The following is a 22,571-nucleotide window of genomic DNA, read 5'->3' as shown; positions in this document are numbered from 1 at the left end:
TAAGGTATTAAATGTGTCCGTATATCCCCATTGCCACCACCCCAGTCCCATACATGCCCTTAACCCCCAGTGTCTTGTGTCCATTGGATATGCTTATATGCATACATACAAGTCCTTTGATTGATATCTTATCTCCCCCCCATAACCTTCCCGCTGTAACTTGACAGTCTGATGCTTTATTGTCTCTGTATCTATCTTTTTAAGTCATTAGAACAATTTTAATCATTAGAACAATTCTATGAGGGAAGTATTGTTGTTATCCCAAATTTGCAGATGACACTGAAGTTCAGAGAGATGAAATTGTCGCAGACCACACTGCTATTTGTTTTAATAGTATGAATTTGACTCTAAGTCTGTCTGATGCCAAAGCCCATGGCCTCAGCAGTACCACTCTATCACGTTCACTGTCATTAAGAAATCATGTTTTGCCGAGACCGGTTTGGCTCAGTGGATAGAGCGTCAGCCTGCGGACTGAAAAGTCCCGGGTTTGATTCCGGTCAAGGGCATGTACCTTGGTTGCGGGCACATCCCCGGTGGGGGGCGAGCAAGAGGCAGCTGATCGATGATTCTCTCTCATCGATGTTTCTAACTCTCTATCCCTCTCTCTTCCTCTCTGTGAAAAATCAATAAAATATATATTTTTAAAAAAAGAATCATGTTTTAGAGGAATAGTTATTGACATTCTAAAGTGATTGTGATATAAATGGCAAATGAAAAGAGGCACAATACAAGATATATATATATATATATATATATATATATATATATATATATATATCCTATGATGACAATTTTATTTTTAAAGTATATGTATATATTTTTCTTTTCTTTTTTTGAATTAAATAAATCTTTATTGTTCAGATTATTACAATTGTTCCTTTTTTTCCCCCCATAGCTCCCCTCCACCCAGTTCCCACCCCACCATCTGCCCTTACCTCCCCCCCACTGTCCTCATCCATAGGTGTACAATTTTTGTCCAGTCTCTTCCCACAACCCCCACACCCTTTTCTCCCCAAAATTGTCAGTCCACTCCCTTTCTATGTTCCTGATTCTATTATATTCACCAGTTAATACTGTTCATCAGATTTTTTATTCCCTTGGTTTTTAGATTCACTTGTTGATACCCTGTTTCCCTGAAAATAAGACAGTGTCTTATATTAATTTTTTGCTGCCAAAGATGTGCTAGGTCTTATTTTCAGGGGATGTCTTATTTTTCCATGAAGAAGAATACGGTACACATTTATTGTTAAATGAAAATAAAGGAAATTTATTACCTGTATACGGTATGGTAGTACTGTAGTTGTCAACACAGACCAGACAAACTGTGAATCCTACAGTATCAAGAATTTACTCATTTATTCAATGACAATCATGTCATCATCTTCTGGAACATCACGATAACAATCCAATTTCTGAATTTCCTGGTGAATTTCTTGTGACTCCATTTCTTTCAGAATCAGTGGACCAAATCTCTCATGTTTAGCAATAGCACTGTCTTTAAATGAGTACTTCTTGTCAAGGTAGCCTGCTCGCAGTACATTTGCAATGCAACTGTCAGTGATTTTCTCCCATGAATTCTTCACCCAAGTCACAACTTCTTGCAGTTTAGGTTTCACAAAGTTTCCACACTGATTTCTCTCCATTCTATTTTCAATGTAGTCATTAATTTCCATGAGCAAATTGTCTTTGAATGGCTTGCTTATTGCAATATCAAGAGTCTGGAGATAGGCCGTCATTCCTGTGGAAATCATTATCTGATTTATTTTTCTTTCGTGAAGAAATGTTTTCATATCTTTAGCGTGGTGAATGCTGGCTGCATCCCAGACTAGCAGACCTCTTTGGCTCCCTCGCATAACAAGCAGCAGCATTAAATCGACCCACTTCCTTATAACTCCTTGTGTGGCCCAGGCTTTTTCAGTTTCAAGAATAAAAATGCCCAAAACACATTCAATCTTTTCCTCTTGCCCTTAGAAATGATTAAAGGTGGGATTTTAGTGCCATCCAGAGGAATTGCCTAAATACAGGAAACACATGCACTTTCGTAAGCAGTGGAGGGAATGTACACTAAGGAGGCACCCCGCTGTTCAATTGTTGTTTGAAATGATTGGCCCATAAACACTGCAGTTTCATCTATAGCAATCATGTTGGAAAGATTGTATTTAGAGAAGTCAGCATCATCAATAAAGGACTTGAATGCAAGTGCTCGCTTAATAAATTGAGTATCTTCCAACCTAAACAATGCTGTACTGGTAGATCTTCTTAAAGACAGTTCACTTCACTGAAGGAAATTATCCAGCCAGTGTTGTGATGCTTTGAAGTCTTCGGAGGCTATGTCAAACTGTGGTGCCATTGCAAGGGCAAATTCTTGAATCTGAGCCCTATTCACAACCAAAGCCTTTGCTGTCTTGTCAACAACCCATTCACAGATCAGGTCTTCCAGCTCAGAAAATAATCGTTGCCGACCTGATCCATACTTGTGCTTTTTAGCATTTCCCTTGTGCACTTGTTCAATGAGGTTACCATACTCTGCTCACCATTTTCAGACCAATCGGATACTCAACATATCTTTGCAGAAAGCAGTAAGATTTTGGCCTCGAGAATCTTCCACAATTCCTTTCTTGTACTCCACAGAGTAGCTTTTTCTTTTTGCTCTCATTTCTAGGGGTAAAAAAAAGGAATTGGGATATCAAGGTGGGGGGAGAGGGATCACTTAAAATGACACAGGGGGGTCAGAGGGGGGAATCAAAATGGCACAGGAGAATCAGAGGGGGGATTACCATTTTAGCAACCCCTTTTGATCCTCCTATGTCATTTTGATTGCCCCCTCTGATCCTCCTGTGTCATTTTAAGTGATCCCCCTCCCCCCACCCCTGTGCCACTGAACACCTTCACCAGACATCCCCCCTACCCCTTTATCAGACATTTACCCCTTGAGTCCTGCCTGGGGACCGTCACTGGGCTTGCTGGGGCCTGGATCTGGGCTGGAGCAGGGTCTGCCACTGACTGAGAACCTTCAGTCATCATGAGGGCAGCCGTGAGCATCAGGTAGTGTCACCAGAGACAGACCAGCACTCACCACTTTTGCAGCGTCCCTTCCGATCTAATCCTCCTGTTCTTCTACATGCATCTGTGAAAGTCTCCTCCTCTCTCCTGCCCCGCGCTCACCGCTCACTCCAACCTCCGCTCCGCCTCCACACAGCAGTGACGTCAGGACTCCGCGTAACGTCACTGGTTGCTAGAGGCCAGTTGGAGCGGCCCTAGTGACCAGTTTACGGTAAATTAATTTTCATTCTGAGACAGAGCCTATGGGGGGCCTTATTTTTGGGAGGATGCCTTATATTTCACTCAGAAGGAAACATGTAAGTAGGTCTTATTTTCAGAGGATATTTTATTTTCAGGGAAACACATTAGATATGTATTTGTTGTCATGTTGTTGTCCATAATTTTTATCTTTATCTTTTTCTTCTTCCTCTTCTTAAAGAATACCTTTCAGCATTTCATGTAATACTGGTTTGGTGGTGATGAACTCCTTTAGCTTTTTCTTATCTGTGAAGCTCTTTATCTGACCTTCAATTCTGAATGATAGCTTTTCTGGGTAGAATAATCTTGATTGTAGGTTCTTGCTATTCATCACTTTGAATATTTCTTGCCACTCTTGTCTAGCCTGCATAGTTTCTGTTGAGAAACCAGCTGACAATCGTATGGATACTCCCTTGTATGTACTCCCTGTTTTTCTCTTGCTGCTTTTAAGATTCTCTCTTTGTCTTTTGCTCTTGGCATTTTAATTATGTTGTGTCTTGGTGTGGTCCTTTTTTGGATTTCTTTTGTTTGGGGTTATGTGCACTTCCTGGACTTGAAAGTCTATTTCTTTTAACAGTTGAGGGAAGTTTTCAGTCACTATTTCTTCAAATAGGTTTTCAGTATCTTGCTCTCTCTCTTCTTCTGGGACCCCCATATTTCTGATGTTGGTATGCTTGAAGTTGTCCCAGAGGCTTGTTACACTATCTTCAACTTTTTAATTCTTTTTTCATTTTGCTTTTCCTGTTGAGTGTTTTTTGCTTCTTCGTATTTCAAATCTTTAACTTGGTTCTTGCAATCCTCTAGTCTGTTTTTAGGTTTCTGTATAATATATATATTTTTTTATTTCAGTCAGTGTATGCTTAATTTCTAGTTGATCCTTTTTCATATCTTCTAGGGCACATGTGTCAAACACAAGGCCCTCGGGCCAAATCCGTCCCGCCAGGCCTTGCAATGTGGCCCGCACCGCTCTGTCATCACTGCACTCTGCTGCGTTTCCATCACAATGACAGTTTATGACTGTTCAGTAAATCATTCGGCCAGCGATTTAGGCTGGATTTTAGATTTTGGCCCCTTCTCTGATTGAGTTCGACACCCCTATTCTAGGGTCTCGTTAAGTTTATTGGCCTTTTCTAGGAAATACTTGAAAAACCTTGTAACTGTGGTTTTTAACTCTATATCCAGTCATTTACTTTCCTCCATTTTCTTCATTTGTGGCCTGCCTCTTTGTTTCTGCATTTTGCCTGCTTCCCTGAGTTGATGGAGTGCCTTTGTATGCTAGATGTCCTAGCAGGGCCCAGTGGCTCAGCCTCCCCAGTTACCTGAGGTGGTGACTCTTGGTGCTCCCCTTTGTGTACTGCGTATACAGCCTTGTTGTAGTTAAGCCTAGATTGTTGTTAGTATCACTGGGGGGAGTTGACCTCCAGGCCAATTGGCTGTGAGGATCAGCTGTGTCTCCTCTGGGAGAGCTTCTGTGCTCAGCTTGGATGGGGTGGAGTCTCAGGGTAGAGCAGACAGACTTGGTTTCCTGTCGGCCCTGCCCTACGAGGCCCCTGTGTCTCAGTGTCCTGCAGCAATGGCTGCACACAGCTCTGAGAGAAGACTGCCCTGAGTTTTGCCCACTGCCAGACAGTCCAGTTTCTCCCTGAATGAGTCTGGGTACTCTAAGTCTCACCCTGAACTGGATTTCAGTGCAGTCAGGGGGTTTTGTTTCCCTCCCGAATGAGAAAGCTAGCTGCGTGCTTGCTGTCCGCCCTCTCTGAGTGCCATGAGTAAGCCAGCCATGTATACAGCTGCCCACCCTTTCCCCTGCATGGGTCTCCATACCTCTGTCCTCCACAGCTCCTCTGGATCTCAGTGTCCTTTTTCTCTTTCCTTCAAGTTGTAGAGATTCCACTCAGCCAGCTTTCTGGTGGTTCTGGACAATGTCCATTCTGTCTTCCAGTTGCAGTTTTGAAATTGTTGTGTGAGGCAGCAGTATAGGTGTTTACCTATGCTGCCATCTTGGTTTCTCCCCTGTATGTATTTTTCATAGTAAAACTATGTAAGGCTTCATACCTGCTAGTAATGGTTATTTCTGGATGGTAGTATTTATTATAGATTAGTTTTATTTGCATCCTTATAATTTTTGTGTTTTCCAGTTTTTCTATGCAAAACATGCACTACTCGTGTAATTGGCAAAAATGAAAATCTTATTATAAAAAGAGGTCTGAAAACAAGCCTTTTTTGTAGTTTCATTCTTGTAATACATTCCTAGCAATACTTCAATTTTACCTGAGGTACTGATTCTTTTATGTTGATGTTGGATCAGAGGGGAGCCACCTTTTAAACTATTCTTTGGGGAATCTTTTTGCAGATGAGGAGCTATGTAGCTGTGTAATATCTAAGGAATTTGACTACAAGAAATTATCCATAAATATTTTCACCTTCATGATCTGTAGTAATTCCCAATGTTTGGACCATAGACCCCTGAGTGAAGGGAAGGGTATTTAATGCACAAAGTCTACAGATCTTTGAATGAATAAGTGTTGCCCTGGCCAGTGTTCAGTAGTTAGAGCATCAGCCCACAGACCAAAAGGTCTCAGGTTCAATTCCTGTACAAGAGCATGTATCTTGGTTGCAGGTTTGTCCCTGGTCCCTCTTGCGACATGTATAGGAAGCAACCAATTTATGTGTCTCTCTTGTGCCAATGTTTATCTCTCTCCCCCTCCTCTCCCTTCCTTCCCCACTCTCTAAAAAAATCAATGGAAAAATATCCTTGGGTGAGGAATAATAATAATGCTATCATTTAAAAAATAGATAAGTGTTTTTCTCACTCTGTATGTACTAAAAATAGAGCTACTATTAGAGGTGAAGTGCAATTTTTTTTTTAATCTTAAAAAGGGACACTTTTTTTTTTAAACCTAAAATGTTGGGTGCCATTGAATTAGAGACTAAAAAATGATGGTTATTAAATCATCAACATCAGGAATTAAAGATGCTTACTTCCTGCCCTTTGGATCAGGGTTTGCATGTCTTTGCCCAGCACTTTTATCATTTGCAAACATTGGTGTATAGTCACTAAGCTGTCAATTGGTTTAAACATCTAATTTTTTCACTCATATCTTCCTTTTCTAAGCTTAATGATTAACATATAAAGATGACTGTGTCTCAACCATAGCTTATTATGGAACACTGCTCTCACCCCCTACCACACCAAATTTGCTCCTTCTTTCCCTTCTCAACATTATCCACCCAGCTCCCAAATTAGAAACCTTTGTTTCCTTCACTTCCCTTGCCCTTCACTTTACATGCAATTGATCACAGAGCCCAATGTATTTAACCTCTTCAGTATATCTCAAAGCCTTGCTGTCTGTTTCATCCTTACCATAACTGCCTGCCTATTGTAACAGCTTCTCAATTAGTTCTTTCCCTGGGAGAATCACTTCATAAGGCAGCCAGAGGCTCTTTCTAAAATGCAAATTTGGTCATGTCATTCCCTGGCTCAAAGTCTTCAGTGCCTCCCTGTTGTCTACAAGACAAAGCCTAGAAACCTCTGCTTGTCATTCAAGGCACGGCCCAATCTGGCCACAGCCTCATTTTTCAACCTCATCTGCTACTTTCCATAAGGCACCTGCCTTGTATTCTGATCACATCATACATTTTATTTTCATGCTGTTTAGGATGTTCTTTTTGTTTTTTCTTCTCTCTATACTGGCAATTCAACCTCTATTTCGTGTTTCACCTCAAGTATATTTCCTCTAGGAGAGACTGTTCCTGACCTGACCAAGTAGAATTCACCTCATCTATCCCTTCATTCCATCCCATCAATATTATTATTATTATTATTATTATTATTATTATTATTATATCAGATTTTTTAATACTTCTATTATTAATGCAAGTAACACTTTATGGCCTGATGTTCCCCACATCTGTTCTTTCTGTATATGAACTCCTCATGGGGCAGGCACCATGTCTTTTCCATCTCTGTACCTCCTAACTCTAGCCATACTAAACTTTATAATTATAATTATACTTTGAACATACTAAGATTTTTTGCATAGATCCCTCTGGTGAGCCTGCCCTTCTCCCTTTCTTCCCTTCTCTGAAAAGGCAAACATCTACTCATCCTTCAAGACTCACCTCATGGATGGACATGGAAAGTATTATGCTAAGTGAAATAAGCCAGGCAGAGAAAGGCAAGCCCCATGATTTCACTTATTTGGGAAATGTACAGAATCAAATAAACAAACAAACAAAATAGAAGCACACTCAAAGAAGAAATAATGACAGCTGTTAGAGGGGAGGGGGGTCGGGGAGCTGGGTGAAAAAGGTGAAGGGATTAAGAAAAGAAAAAATGCATAGACACAGATAACAGTATGGTAATTACCAGAGAGAAACGGGGATGGGGAGAGGTAAGAGAGGGGGAGGGAAATTAATGCTGATGGAAGAAAACAATTTGGAGTGGTGAACACACAATACAATATACAGGTGATATATTATAGAATTGTACCCATGAAACCTATATAATTTGATTAACCAGTGTCACCCCAATATAATCAATAAAAATATTATTTATTTATTTATTTATTTAATCCTCATGTGAGGATATTTTTCCATTGATTGTTTAGAGAGAGTGGAAGAGATAGGGAAAGACAAAGAGAAGTACATTGATTGGTTGTCTCCTGCATATGCCCCAACCAGGGTCCAGGCTAGAAAGGCAATCTAGGTATATGACCTTGACTGGAATTGAACCTGGGACCCTTCAGTCTGTAGGCTGACAGTCTGTCCACTGGGCCACACTGAGTAGGGCTACAAATATATTTTAAGGAAAGATTCCTCTCAAACACAGTCTCTCTGAAATATTTTTAAAATTTCTTTATTGATTAAGGTATTACATATGTGTCCTTATTCCCCCATTACCTCCCCACCCCCCCCCCCACTCATGCCATTACCCCCCTGTTGTCTGTGTCCATTGGTTAGGCTTATATGCAGGCATACAAGTCCTTTGGTTGATCTCTCCCTCTTACCCCCACCCTCCCTTACCTTCCCTCTGAGGTTTGACGGTCTGATTGATGCTTCTCTGTCTCTGGATCTTTTTTTGTTCATCAGTTTATGTTGTTCATTATATTCCATAAATGAGTGACATTATATGATTCTTATCTTTCTCTGACTGGCTTATTTCACTTATCATAATGCTCTCCAGTTCCATCCATGCTGCTGCAAATAGTAAGAATTCCTTCTTTTTTATTGCAGCGTAGTATTCCATTGTGTAGATGTACCGTAGTTTTCTAATCCACTCATCTGCTGATGGGCACTTAGGCTATTACCAAATCTTAGCTATGGTGAATTGTGCTGCTATGAACATAGGGTGCACATATCCTTTCTGATTGGTGTTTCTAACTTTTTGGGATAGTCCTAGAAGTGGGATCACTGGGTCAAATGGGAGTTCCATTTTTAGTTTTTTAGGAAACTCTATAATGTTCTTCACAGTGGCTGCACCAGTCTGCATTCCCACCAGCAGTGCATGATGGTTCCTTTTCTCCACGTCTTCGCTGGCACTTGTTGTTTGTTGATCTGTTGATGATAGCCATTCTGACAGGTGTGGGATGGTATCTCATTGTTGTTTTGATTTGCATCTCTCAGATGATTAGTGACTTTGTGCATGTTTTCATATGCCTCTTGGCCTTCCTATTTTTTTTTTATTTTTTTTTTTGAAAAGTATCTATTTAGGTTCATTACTCATTTTTTGTTGGGTTATCTTCCTTTTATTAGGTTGTATGAGTTCCCTATAAATGTTGGATATTAAACCCTTATCAGTGATAACAATGGCAAATATGTTATCATGCAGTGAGCTTTCTTGTTGTTCTGTTGGTGGTTTCTTTTGCTGTGCATTTTCTTTTTATTTTGATGTAGTCCATTTGTTTATTTTCTCTTTGGTTTCCATTGCCCTGTGAGCAGTATCAGTGAAGAAATTGCTTTGGCATATGTCTGAGATTTTGCTGTCAGAGGAGTCCTCTAGTATTTTGATGGTTTCCCATCTTATGTTTAAGTCCTTTATTAACTTTGAGTTTATTTTTGTGTATGGTGTAAATTGGTGGTCTAGTTTCATTTTTTGCATGTATCTGTCCAATTTCCCAACACCATTTATTGAAGAGACTATCTTGACTCCATTGCATGTTCATGCCTCCTTTGTCAAATATTAATTGAGCATAATGGTTTTGGTTGATTTCTGGTTCTCTATTCTATTCCATTGATCTATTGGGTCGGCAGCTAAGTAATTGCGGATTTTTTAAAGAAAATCAAAGACAATTTTTTCATGGAACTAAATAACTTTATTCTGTAATGTATTGCCCATTTTGATCAATGACCTCTTGCCATCTTTCAGGCAGCATCATAATCCCACGTTCAAAAAACTTCTGGTTTTTATTAGCAAAAAACTGAATCAGGTACGATTTGACATCATCATCATTATTGAAATTTTTACCATTCAAGGAGTTTTGTAAAGATCGAAACAAAAAGTAATCAGATGGTGCAAGGTCAGGACTATATGGTGGATGTGGCAAAACATCCCAACCAAGCTCCATTAATTTTTGCCAAGTGACCAAAGATGTGTGTGGCCTTGCATTGTCATGATGGAATACAACACCTTTTCGATTTGTCAATTCGGGCCGCTTTTCTTCAACTGCATTGTTTAATTTCGTTAGTTGTTCAATGTAGACATCAGAATTGATCGTTCGGTTGGGTGGTAAGAGTTCAAAGTAGACAATTCCTTTGTAATCCCACCAAACTGATAACAAAACCTTCTTTTGATGAATATCAGCTTTTGATGTTGTTTGAGTTGGTTCACCTGGCCTGCTCCACGATCTTTTCTGCTTGATATTGTTGTAAACAACCCATTTTTCATCGCCAGTTATCAGTCGTTTTAAAAATGGACCATTTTCATTACGTTTCTTTAGCAAATCGCAGCTGCTAATGTGTTGCGTTAACTCTGATTCTTTCAGTTCGCGAGGAACCCATGTATCGAGTTTTTGAACATAGCCAAGTTGTTTTAAGTGATTTTCAATGCATGTATGTGATACATGAAGCTTCTCTGCAATCTCACGTGTTGTACTGTGACAGTCCAAATTGATTATTGCTTTGATTAGGGCTTCATCAACTTCAACTGGACGACCAGAGCGTTTTTCATCTTTGAGTGAAAAATCACCAGAACGAAATTTGGCAAACCAATTTTGACACTGCCGTTCTTTTAAGGCTTCGTCACCATAAACAGCACATAACTTTTTATGAGCTTGCGATGCGTTTTTCCCTTTGCGGAAATAAAAAAGCAAAATATGACGAAAATGTTCCTTTTGATTTTCCATTTTTCAACGAACGCCAAACGAAAACTACAAAACAGATCAAAAAACTTTTTTTACTGATTAACAGCTGAATAGCCAACTATCAAATAACAAAATGTGTTTTACATTTGTACTACGTCTGCAAACCTAAAAATTCAACTGAAGCCATATATGTGTGAAACCAGCAATTACTTACTTGCCGACCCAATATATGTCCATTCTTGTGCCAGTATCAGGCTATTTTGAGAACAGTGGCTTTATAATACAGATTGATATCTGATATTGAGATCCCACCTTCTTTGTTCTTCTTTTTCAGGATTTCTGTAGCTATTCGGGATCTTTTTTTATTCCAGATGAATTTTTGGAGAATTCTTTCTAGGTCTGTGAAATATGCTGTTGGTATTTTAATGGGGATTGCATTGAATCTGTAGATTGCTTTGGGTAGTATAGACATTTTAGTGATGTTGATTCTACCAATCCATGAACATGGTATGTTCTTCCATCTGTTTATGTCTTCTTCTATATCTTTTTTTCAGTGTCTTGTAGTTTTCCACGTATAGGTCTTTTACCTCCTTAGTTAAGTTTATTCCTAGGTATCTTAATTTTTTTGGTTGTGATGGTAAATGGGATTGCTTTTTTAGTCTCTCTTTCTGTAAATTCATAGATTTCTTGGTGTTAATTTTGTATCCTTCTACATTGCTGAATTCATTTATTAAGTCTAATAGTTTTTTTATGGATTCATTAGGGTTTTCTATGTACAGTATCATGACATCTTCAAATAAGAACGGTTTTACTTCTTCTTTCCTTTTATTTCTCCTTGTTGTCTGATTTCAATAGCTAGTATTTCCAATACTATGTCGAACACGAGTGGTGAGAGTGGGCATCTCTGTCTTGTTCCTGTTCTTAGGGTAAATGATTTTAGTTTTTGCCCATTGAGTATGATGTTGGCTGTGGGTTTGTCATATATAGCTTTTATTATGTTGTGGTATGATCCTTCTATTCCCACCTTGCTGAGAATTTTTATCAAGAAAGTGTGCTGGATTTTGTCAAATGCTTTTTCTGCATTAATTGATATGACTATGTGATATTTATCTCTCAATTTATTTATGTGATGAATTACATTTATTGATTTGCAGATATTGTACCTTCTTGCATTCCTGGGAGAAATTCTACTTGGTCATGGTGTATGAACTTTCTTTTTTCTTTTTTGTTTAAATTTCCTTATTGATTAAGGTATCACATATTTGTCCTCATCCCCTCAGTCACATCTGAAACCCCTCCCCATGCATGCCTCCACCCTCTGTTGTCCTTGACCACTGGTTAGGCTCATATGAATGCACACAAGTCCTTTGGTTGACCTCTCTCCTTTATCCCCACCCTCTCCTACCCTCCCTCTCAGGTCTGACAGTCTGATCTGAACTTTCTGATGTACTGCTGGATCTGATTTGCTAGAATTTTGTTGAGGAGTTTGGCATCTATATTCATGAGGGATATTGGTCTGTAATTCTCTTTCATTGTGTTATCTTCATCTTGTTTTGGTATTAGAGTGATGCTGGCTTCATAGAAGGAGCTTGGAAGTGTTCTTTCCTCTTGAATATTTTTGAATAGTCTGACGAAGATAGGTTTCAGTTCTTCCTTGAATGTTTGGTAAAACTTCCCTGTGAAGCCATCTGGCCCCGGGTTTTGTTTGCTGGAAGCTTTTTGATGACTGCTTCAATTTCTTCCATAGTTATTGGCCTATTGAGTTGTTTAGATTCTTCCTGATTGAGTTTTGGCAGGTTGTATTTTTTCTAGGAATATGTCTATTTCCTCCAGGTTGTCCAGTTTGTTGGAATAGTTTTGTTCACAGTATTTTTTAACAGTCCTTTGTATTTCGTTGGGGTCTGTTGTTATTTCACCTCTTTCATTTCTGATTTTGTTTGAGTCCTCTCTCTTTGCTACTTGGTGAGCCTGGCTAGAGGTTCATCAATCTTGTTTATCCTTTCAAAGAACCAGCTCCTTGTTTCATTGATCTTTTGTATTTTTTGTCTTTATCTCATTTATTTCTGCTCTGATCTTCATTATCTCCTTCCTTCTGCTCACTCTGGGCTTTTCTTTCTGAAATCTTTGCAAGTTCTTAGATAGAATTAATTGTTTTCCACTGTGTTCTCTCCTAGCCTTCTGGACAAACTTTAATTATAGCATTTGCCACATAAACGTTTTATTATAATTATCAGCTTACATGGCTTCCCCCTACCCTATCCCCATCCCTAGGCCGTGAGATGTCAGACAGGAAATCATCTTTGTGTTTCTAGCACAAAGCATAATGGATAAACAATAAGTACTTCTTTGATCAATAATTAGACAAAGTCTTTTATGATACATGGTTACCTTGGAAAACTATTGGGTAGGTCAGTAAGCTTTGACAACTCATTAATACAACTGATGGAAGCACTTCTGGGTAAGTGCTGGGTTGATGGATTGATGGGGATTTTCTAGGTCTTGACTAAATCTTCCCTGTTATTCTTCCAGGTGCTTATGCTCAATGGTTGGTGCACTGCCCATCCTTACCATTCCCCCATGAGCCTTGGTTCTGATGCAACCTATGGTCATGCAGGGATGCCCTTACACCTTCCCACGATGTCATGAGTGGCCAGCTACTGACCATTTCCATCATAGCAGCAGCCTCCGAAGCACCTGCCCCCAGCTTCAGGTAAGAAGCCACTAGCAAAAGGAAGACTGTGGAGAAAAAGTGAACACAGTATCTGTATGTGTTCTTGTTGGGTGTTCATGCTTCCTGAAGCTCAGGGGAACTCTTCATATACATGAAAGCACATGGCCTCCTTCTGGCCTATCCCTTGTCATTCGTGAGGCATTTTATCGGGGGAAAGGGGGGATATGTGGCATGGAAATGTATTGGGCAAGGCAAGTCAAAGCCCACAATGGCTGAGGGGGCTGGTTCCATGTTAACTGTGATTAACATGGAATGTTCCAGAAGACCATATTCCTACAGGGCACAGCCTAGGACAAGGCAGGACCTTCCTTTGCCTTGGCTTCTCTGTGGCATACTTCATATTCTGAACCTCCATCCATTTGCTCCTCTCAAGACCTAGCCTTACTTGAAGCTCCTGGCTCAGCCCTACTAAAACTCCCCTGTGCCTGATACATGCCTCTCCTCTTTCCTCCCCTAGGAGTATAGTTGTGGTACTGTGTGTGCCTGCTTATGTATGTTGGTAGGTAGGCACACAATTTGTGAGAGGCAGTAATCCTGAAGAGAGAAGCCAGGGAGGCCATGGGGAAATTGAATTGACAAGGGAGAAGCATAAGCATATTTTGTCTTGCCCTACAGTGCTTTGGGGTCCAGAGGCCAAGGGGGTGTAAGAAAATACTATGGCTGTTGTGCTCAAACATTTATGGGAGTACAGACAGCAGATGAATATACAGGGTGAAGAAAGAGAGAAAGGTGATAGAAATGGAGAATGTAAGTGTTTGGGAGCCCTTTTGGGGGGAGAATAGTGAGGGAGAGTCAAAGTCCAGAGAGGCATAAGTTCAAGGTTCTCCTGAGCTATTTTCTCTACATCTAGCTAGAGAGAAAGTGCTACATCTACCATGTTTTTAAAGTCAGTGTCAACTTAGAGTTCCTCAGTGCACCTACCTCTTCCCCAGAGTGGGGAATTTCATAATATCAAAGGATTGAAAAGCCTGGGCCCTTTCAAAAGATTTGCTCTGTTTGTTGTCTGCCCCCTTCAAGCTTCACCCCCTAGACACAGGGCTTCATTTTATGATTCAGAATGGTAAAACCACCTCTTCTCCCCTACCTCTGTCCAATCACGTCTCTCCCTTCATGATGGCCCTGACTTTGTCTTAAAGTTCCAAGAGATGAGCAAAAAACTGTGTGGAGGGTGGGAGTGAGAAGCAAATATCTTGGCCAATTATAGAAGGAATTTATAGGGAAAGAAAACAATTATTGTTCATTATTTACCTATTGTTTGCCTATCTCTGCTAGGTGGACTTGTGAGTATAAGGGGGAACTAGGAGGGGAGGACAGAGTGAAGGAACATAGTAAGGGAGCCAAGAAGGGGGTTAGGAAACTAAGAAGGTTAGAGGGAATTAAAGGCTAACATGGGTGGAGCCAGCTCATTGTAGGCACTTCCTATAGTACCAGGAGAAGTTGATTGTGGCTGGGTCACAAGGGACCATTTCTAACTCTGGGGCATTCCCAGTCCAGGAGAATCTGCAAGACTGGATTGAGCCCATTTATCCTCGAATAAGAAAAGCTGTGACCTGGAGCAAAACCCACTCTCCATGCTTAGCCTACCATCCATTGCCATCCCACATCCACCCCTGATGGCTCCATCCCAGACTCTCAGAAAGGGTCAGGCAGCTGCTCCAAATATTCCTGTAGGTGGGCCTCAGCATGGAAACAATGTAGGACTGTGGAAAGCCCAGAAGACTCTGTGGGAGATAAATAAGGATGGGAACAGAACCCTTTTTGGTAAAATGAAGTGTTTCCCTTAGTGCTGAGGGGTGGGAGTTCAGCTTGGGAATGTAACCTTTCCCCAAGCAAGACTTCTTGGAAAGGAGGGTGTCCACATACAGAAGGGACCCTGCTTGTCAAGCCAGTGGCCCAGAGCAGTGGGGCAGGGCACAAGAGACTCTCTAGAACTGGATCCCTACATAGAGCTGCTCATTGCCATTTTGCCCTTTCCTTCCCCTGCAGAGGTTCATAGACCATTTCCCTCTGGCCTTAGAGTGTGGTTGGATGTCTGGGGGGTGGAGGGAATATGCCTTTCCTCCCACCCATCTCTGCCTTCCAAAGGCAGGGCAGAGCACCCCTATGTTTTCACAGTGGGCTCAGATGAATCTTCTGCTGCCCAACAATCTGATCCTGCTATCCCACAGTTCTGTCCCCAGTTGTGATACACATATTTCTCACTGCCTCTGACACTTACTTCATCAAAGACAAGGCTACTTCCAAGCCTATCCTCCTGGCAGGTCTTTGGGAAATTGCTTATCAGAGAGGTTTGTCGCCAAAGTGGTCTGATACTTTCCTCCACCTCAGGAGAGAGATGGGCCTGGAAGCAGAGTGAATCCTTTGTGTCTTCCACAGCAAAGGAAAATAAGTCAGCAGGCACTGCTCTCTGCATGCCCCTTCTCAGCACCATGGAATGCCCAGTCCCACTCTTGCCATCCTTGCAGCTTGGGAGGTTCCCTCCTGGCCCCGGTGTGGCGGGCCCAGTTGGGAGTGAGCCGGAATTCCCTTGAGACAAAGCTCTGATTCACCGGCTGAGCCCTTACATAGCCACCCCCTCAAGATTCCTGGGGGGTCAGTAAACAAACAGGGTGACAGCTCCCACCTCTGGCCTGGCAAAACTCTGCCTGCCCTCTCTGTGGGAGCCTACTCAGAGCCTGTCAATACTGCCTGTGGCTCACCAGGCATTGGGTCTGAATTCGTGCTGAGGAATAATCATGGAGCTGCTCCATCCTGCAACAGAGTCCCTGCAACACAGGTAGTATCAGCTCTTTGGGATGCAGGGTGACTGAGTTAAGAGTTTTGCCCCAGAACCTGGCTGCTCCATCAGTTCCCTGTTAGTATGTGGCTGCAAGCTGTGGTTTTAATGGTATGGTTGTTTTTCTAAATTGCCTGGAGAGTCTTGTGTGGGGAAGAAGTCTTGGGGGGAAGGAAACTAGACAATCTCAGCCACAAGCAGGACTGTGTTATTCCCAGAGAAGGCAAGCAGGTGGACAGGCAGACTGTGGGTTTCCTGGGGCTTGGGTGAAGAGGCTACACTGAGATTTCCTCCTCCACACTCCCCTTTCCTCAATCCCCATTGCCCCCCTGGTTGAGCAGTCTTGATATTGTGCTGGGGGAAGCTAACTTCTTAGGGCTATTTGGCATAACCCCATTCATCCAAACCCTGCATTACCCCAAAGGGCAAGCAAGTGATGGGCTGTGGGCTTGAGTGCCCAAGATTTTGGCTGGCTCCATGGCTGATCCTCTTAGCTGCCCACTCTGGTCAGAGTCGTTTGGAGGTCAGGATCCAAAATGCTTCTTTAGCCCTTTACAATTCCATGGGAAGTAAACAATGCTCTTTAGGATGATTTCCATCCAGATTTCCCAACTATGGTGGGAAATGCAAGTGGGAAAGAGGGAGAGGGGCAGCCCCCGAGCTTTCTTTTCCACAGGTTGGGTAAACGATGGGACCCTGAAATAGGAGCTTACAGTTCATCTTTATTTCTGTGGTTGCCAGCATTTGGGGAAATTCTGAGCACCTCTTACCTAATGCAAGGACTTCCAGGATCACACTTGGGCAGTAGTCCTGGCAGAATTTACAATCATAAGAGTAATACTGTAGTAGTCAGCAGTCATTATGTGATCAATCTATAACAAGAGTGGACCCTGCAATCAACAGAGCCACTGAGTCTTCCTTTATCTCATCCCCAAACATACCTGGGAACAAGCCTTTATCTTTCCTTGTTCACACCTGTCCCACCCTTGTCTTCCTACAGACCAGGGTGAGGCACACTCCAGGGATCATAGGATGTCTGTGTTTCTGCCCAGGTTAGAGCTGCTGCCATCTCCCCTGTACCTCCTCAGGATGGTGCTGGGGTTTTCTGCCTAAGCACAAAGCTGTTCAATGGGTCTGTTGGTACCTCTGGACCCCTGGAACCATCAGCCATGAATCTGTGTTGGAATGAAATCAAGAAGAAGTCTCACAACCTCCGGTAAGGCCTGTCCCCCACAAACAGGGGCCGTAGAAACCTGACTCGGACAGTGTTGGGCTCCTTTTAACGCTGCAGCCTGTCATTCTCCTCTCAGCCTGTGTCTCGCCCTTTCATTAGCCTAACTTTCCCCTTCTCTCCCCTTTCCTTCTCTGACACTGGAGGAAAAACCTGGGTCAGAAATCAGGAGATTTGAATTTGAGCCTCAGGTTTAAGTAGCTATGTCACCTTGGCTAAGTGGTTTGAGTTAACTGAATTTTAGCTTCCATTTATTTGGATTATTTTTAAGTGGAAAAAATGGGTGGAGGAATAATACCTGTCCTACCTACCTCACAGTGTTGTTATGAGAATTCAAATAAGATATGAAAATGCTTGCTAAACTTAAAAGCACTGAAAGATATGATTATTCTCTCCTCTTTCTCTTTGCATAACTTTTCTCCATCTTGGTAGATCTCATCTCTCTCTCCCATTCTTTCATCCCTCTTTTCCATGGGTAGGGAACCTTTTTTTCTGCAAAGGGCTATTTAAATATTTATTTATGGGCCATACAAAATTATCAACTTAAAAAATTAGCCTGCTATATTTGGTCAAACCTTTAATTAACTCACCCCTAATGCCTTGGCAGGACCAGACCAAATTATTTTGAAGGCCTTATATGGCCCTCGGGCCGGATGTTCCTCACTCCTGCTCTAGTCCCATTTACTCATTATTAATCCACCTAGTGCTCCACAAACTGAGGACAAGTCAGTAAGAGCTAAAAAGCAATTTCTATATCAGTTGTTCCCTTTTTTCCCTACCCCTAGTGTATCCCCCACCCTACACTTTTCTTCTCCACACTATATGGTCAAAGTCCAAACCTGTAGTTTCTGGTAAGCTTTAGTGGAGATGAGACAGTGTGGAGAAATTGAAAAAGTGCAGGCTTTGAAGTCATATAAAACTAAATTCAAATTAAAACTCTACTAGTGACTTAACTATGTGATCTTAGGTAAATTACTTAACCTCTCTGGGCAATAGTAGTGCCTACCTAATAAAGTTGCTCTGAGAATTAGTGGAAACAAAAATGTAGGGAAAGGGCTTGGCCCAGGTAATAGGGAGGCAATCCTTCATTATTGTTGCCAGCTAAGGGAAATGGATTCAATGACTGCACACAGCCTAGGCTGGCCTCCAGCTTCCTACCACCTGGACCTCAGCTCATTGTTCATTTGTGGGGGAAGGCTGTCAGAGATGGTTATACAGGACACATTTTTAATATGCCATATGTTAAACCTCTAGCCTATGTTGCTATCATTTTTTGGGAGCCTTGGGCCTCTTTTATTTGTATGCATCCTTGCATATGTGAGTGCCTATACTCAACTCCCTGACTTGCCCTTCCCACTTATTGCATCCTTCCCTGCTCAGAGGGCAGGCTCTGAGAAGCCTCTGTGGATGTGCAGTTGGCATGAGTTAAGTTCCTCTAGGGCAGTGGTTGGCAAACTGTGGCTCATGAGCCACATGCGGTTCTTTGGCTTGAGTGTGGCTCACCACGTGTGGGCACGCAAATACAGTGCAATTGAAACCTCATGACCCACGCACAGAAGTAGGTTTTCGGCCTGGGCAAGTCTATTTTGAAGAAGTGGCGTTAGAACACTCAAGAGTCCAAAGAGCCGCATGTGGCTCGAGAGCCGCAGTTTGTCGACCACTTTCTAGGGCAAGAGGGCAAGAAGACAGCTGTCACCTCTAATGCCCTTGCTCAATATTCTGTCTTTTCTAACCTGATGCTAAGCATGTGACTGATTTAACTGATGTCCACAAAGTAACAAGTTAAACCACTTAAATTTGGGATACCTCCCCACACATGTTCCTGTCCATTGGTTTTGACAGTGAAATCCATGTGGAGCTGCCTCTGTGGGTGGGTAAGAGGGAGGGTTCTGGACCTCCTCCTACTTCAACCAGAGTACTCCCCTTTAATCTGTTTATATATATTAATGTTTCACATAAGTGTTTGGGAAAAAATGTTTTGCCACTTAAAAACAAGACTGAAAATCATTGGTGTTATCCATTGTGTGTAGTGCTCGCCTAGAGGCCTTCTCAGACCATAGTGGAAAGCTTCAGCTCCCTCTCCAAGAGATTATTGACTGGCTCAGCCAAAAGGATGAGGAATTGTCAGCCCAGCTGCCCCTACAAGGGGATGTGGCCCTGGTGCAACAGGAAAAGGAGACACATGCGGTAGGTTCAAATTATGGAGGCCATGGTACGTGCCTCTTAGTCGTGAAGGGATTGCTTCTACAATACCCTGATAGAAGGACACTCAGTCTCTGCTTACATACTTAAAATAACAGGAAGCTGCATGTGGTCTTAAAAACCTATGGATAACACTCCACAGAGAAACTCAAAGCATTCCTCTTCTATATCTCCAATCAAATATTGGCCTCCCTTAAAAAAGTGCCATGATTTTTAATGGAGCCATGTAAAATAAATCAATTATAACATAAAATAAAATAAAACGCAGGATACAAAAATATATACAGGTGGATCTCAATTGTATAAAAATATATATAGATATTTGTACATGTATGCACACATATAAAAATATAAGAAGGAAATATATAAAAATGTCCATAATGGTTAACAAGTCTAGATTATGAAATTGGAGTTCTTTTTAGTTTTTTATACTTTTCTAAAACTTCTAAGATTTCTGTTACATATATTTCCTTTATAATCAGAAAATAGCAAAAGATTTCTAAAACTATATGCAGATGCACTGAAAGAAATGATAATTATGTGACATGACAGAGATGTTAGCTAATGCTACAATGACAATATATTGCAATATAAATATATCAAATAAATATGTTGTATACCTTAAAGTTACACAATATCATATGTCAATTATACTGCAATTAAAATACATACAAAATGGAATATAACACAGCAAGAAAATAAACATTTTGTGTCACAACATGGATGAATGTTAAAGATGGTATGTTGATTGAAACAAAAGATACAAAAGAGGATATACTTTATGATTCCATTTATATAAAGTTCAAAAATGGAAAAACTAATCGGTGGTTATTACAAGACAAAATAGTGGTTACCTAAGTGGGGGGGAGTATAAGATAGTGAACAGAAGGGGCCCTGAGGGGCTCTTCTGGGATGCTAGTGTAATTCTGTTTCTTGATCTAAGTACTAGTTATAGAGATGGAATCACTTAATGGAAATTAATTGAGATGTGCACTTTTGATTTTTTTTACTTTTCTCTATGTATATTTCAATAAAAAGTTAATTAAAACCAATGTAATATTGCTCATTCTGGTTTTGATTTATCGAAGCCACTTACAGGGGACTACCTCAGTCTTTTGAAGAACCAAAATTCCCAGCCCCAAATCCCCACAATTCTCTCTACCCTGTGGCATAGAGACACATTTCATACTACATAGATGTTCCAGTGTCACAATTAATCTTTCTTCTGCCTGTAGGGAGGACTTTTTGTGTGGGTAGGCCAAAGGTACATGACAATGCCACAGGATCAAGTTACACTGAGAAAAAAGCTTGTCAATTGTAGAATGGAATGTAAAGTGATTGACTGAAAGATGTTCCTTCCCTGTTGACTGTGCTGCTAAACTTCACAGGCATTTATGGAAGATGTGAAGTCTCGGGGCCCCTATATCTACTCTGTGCTAGAGTCAGCTCAGGACTTTCTGTCCCAGCACCCATTTGAGGAATTAGAGGAGCCTCGTTTGGAGAGCAAAGGTGGGTGGTCTTCCTCTCTCCCCCCTTCCTCTTGAACTATGAACACTAAACACCTTCCTGCCTTTCCTAAACTCATTTTCTCAGCTGTTACCTAGGAGGATAGTTTTCCAAAATTGGAGAAGAGAGATTCATACTACAAGAAAAAGCAAAGAGAACAGGGCCTGAAGCAGGATACACATACATTTGCCCCAAAGCTGTATGTGGCTCTGGAGCATCACATGTGGCCTTCTAGTGAAGCATGAAAAAGAAAAAACAGTCGAAACCGGTTTGGCTCAGTGGTAGAGTGTCGGACTACAGACTGAAAGGTCCCAGGTTTGATTCTGGTCAAGGGCATGTACATTTGTTGTGGGCACATCCCCAGTGGGGGATGTGCAAGAGGCAACTGGTCAGTGTTTCTCTCTCATTGACGTTTCTAGCTCTCTATCTCTCTCCCTTCCTCTCTGTAAAAAATCAATAATATATATATATATATATATATATATATATATATATATATATATATATATATATATATATTTTTTTTTTTTTTTTTAAAGAAAAGAAAAAGAGCCGAAGCCGGTTTGGCTCAGTGGTAGAGCGTCGGTCTGCGGACTGAAAGGTCCCAGGTTCGATTCCGGGCAAGGGCATGTACCTTGGTTCCGGGTACATCTCCAGTAGGGGGTGTGCAAGAGGCAGCTGGTTGATGTTTCTCTCTCATCGACGTTTCTAGCTCTCTATCTCTCTTCCTTCCTCTCTGTAAAAAATCAATAAAATATATTTTTAAAATAAAAAATTAAAAAAAAAGAAAAAGAAAAAAACAAAAGACTCAAAGGCATTGAACTGACTCAGTTAATCCAAGTAGTAGTAGTGTCCTTTTAAAATATACTACTTTATTCCAACATTGAGAGACACATGTGACAATTCTCTAATCAACCAGCAAGTAACAAGTCCTTTTTAAAATCCAAGAAGTTAGGTGATGACATTTGAGAAGACATTTGATTATGACTTTTTGATACTGACCCTAGTGACTTCCAGCCCCTTTCCTCAATAGAGTGGGCCACTCTACATCTTCATATAAGGCTACTGGGATCTGTGGTGATTAGGTCTGAGTGGTTGCCTTGCCTGGAAGGACCTTTCATTAGTTGAGCCCTTTGCCAATGCCATTGACACTCTAATTTCCTTGAGTCCCTCAGTAGGAGGTTAGTATTCAATTTACTGTCCAATGGGCTTTAGATAGGACAGACTCAAGAGAAAACAGGACAGTTCCAGTTAGTCTAGAGTTTAGAAATATGAATTTACTTCTAAGGGGAGGTCTGAAGGAGGAAGAAACCTACAGTTTAGGAACCTAGGTGGAAAAGTTGGGCAAATTACATTAATTTCTCTGGGGTTGATCTTTCATGAAATGCATCCCTTCTTTGTATGAAAGTGGGCAGCAGACACTAATGCAAATTACATTCCAGGATTATGTAAATAGGACTCTGGAAGGTTTGCCTCACTGTGCCTCTTAAAATATTTTACTCACTATTTACCGTGCCCATTTTT

The 22,571-nt window shown here is 41.2% G+C and overlaps 1 protein-coding gene across 2 annotated transcripts in view; it reads left to right on the top strand.

The window, feature by feature from the left end:
• The window catches only part of DRP2 (dystrophin related protein 2), a 67,415-nt gene that overhangs the window by 21,671 nt on the left and 23,173 nt on the right, over window positions 1-22,571 (top strand). The window contains exons 2-5 of one of the 2 annotated variants that reach the window (XM_036440000.2): window positions 13,131-13,311; window positions 17,161-17,324; window positions 19,370-19,526; window positions 20,930-21,050. In XM_036440000.2, the coding sequence (XP_036295893.1) occupies window positions 13,195-13,311; window positions 17,161-17,324; window positions 19,370-19,526; window positions 20,930-21,050 (559 nt within the window). In that variant the 5' untranslated portion in view covers window positions 13,131-13,194. Of the gene's footprint in view, window positions 1-13,130; window positions 13,312-15,981; window positions 16,109-17,160; window positions 17,325-19,369; window positions 19,527-20,929; window positions 21,051-22,571 lie in introns of those variants that run through there. The other variant, XM_036440001.2, reaches the window with a different exon arrangement.

Source organism: Pipistrellus kuhlii, unplaced genomic scaffold (assembly GCF_014108245.1).
Source record: "Pipistrellus kuhlii isolate mPipKuh1 unplaced genomic scaffold, mPipKuh1.p scaffold_m20_p_16, whole genome shotgun sequence".
NCBI classification, from domain to species: domain Eukaryota; kingdom Metazoa; phylum Chordata; class Mammalia; order Chiroptera; family Vespertilionidae; genus Pipistrellus; species Pipistrellus kuhlii.
The sequence above is the reverse complement of the archived record's forward strand: the minus strand, read 5'-3'. Positions and strand labels throughout refer to the sequence as shown.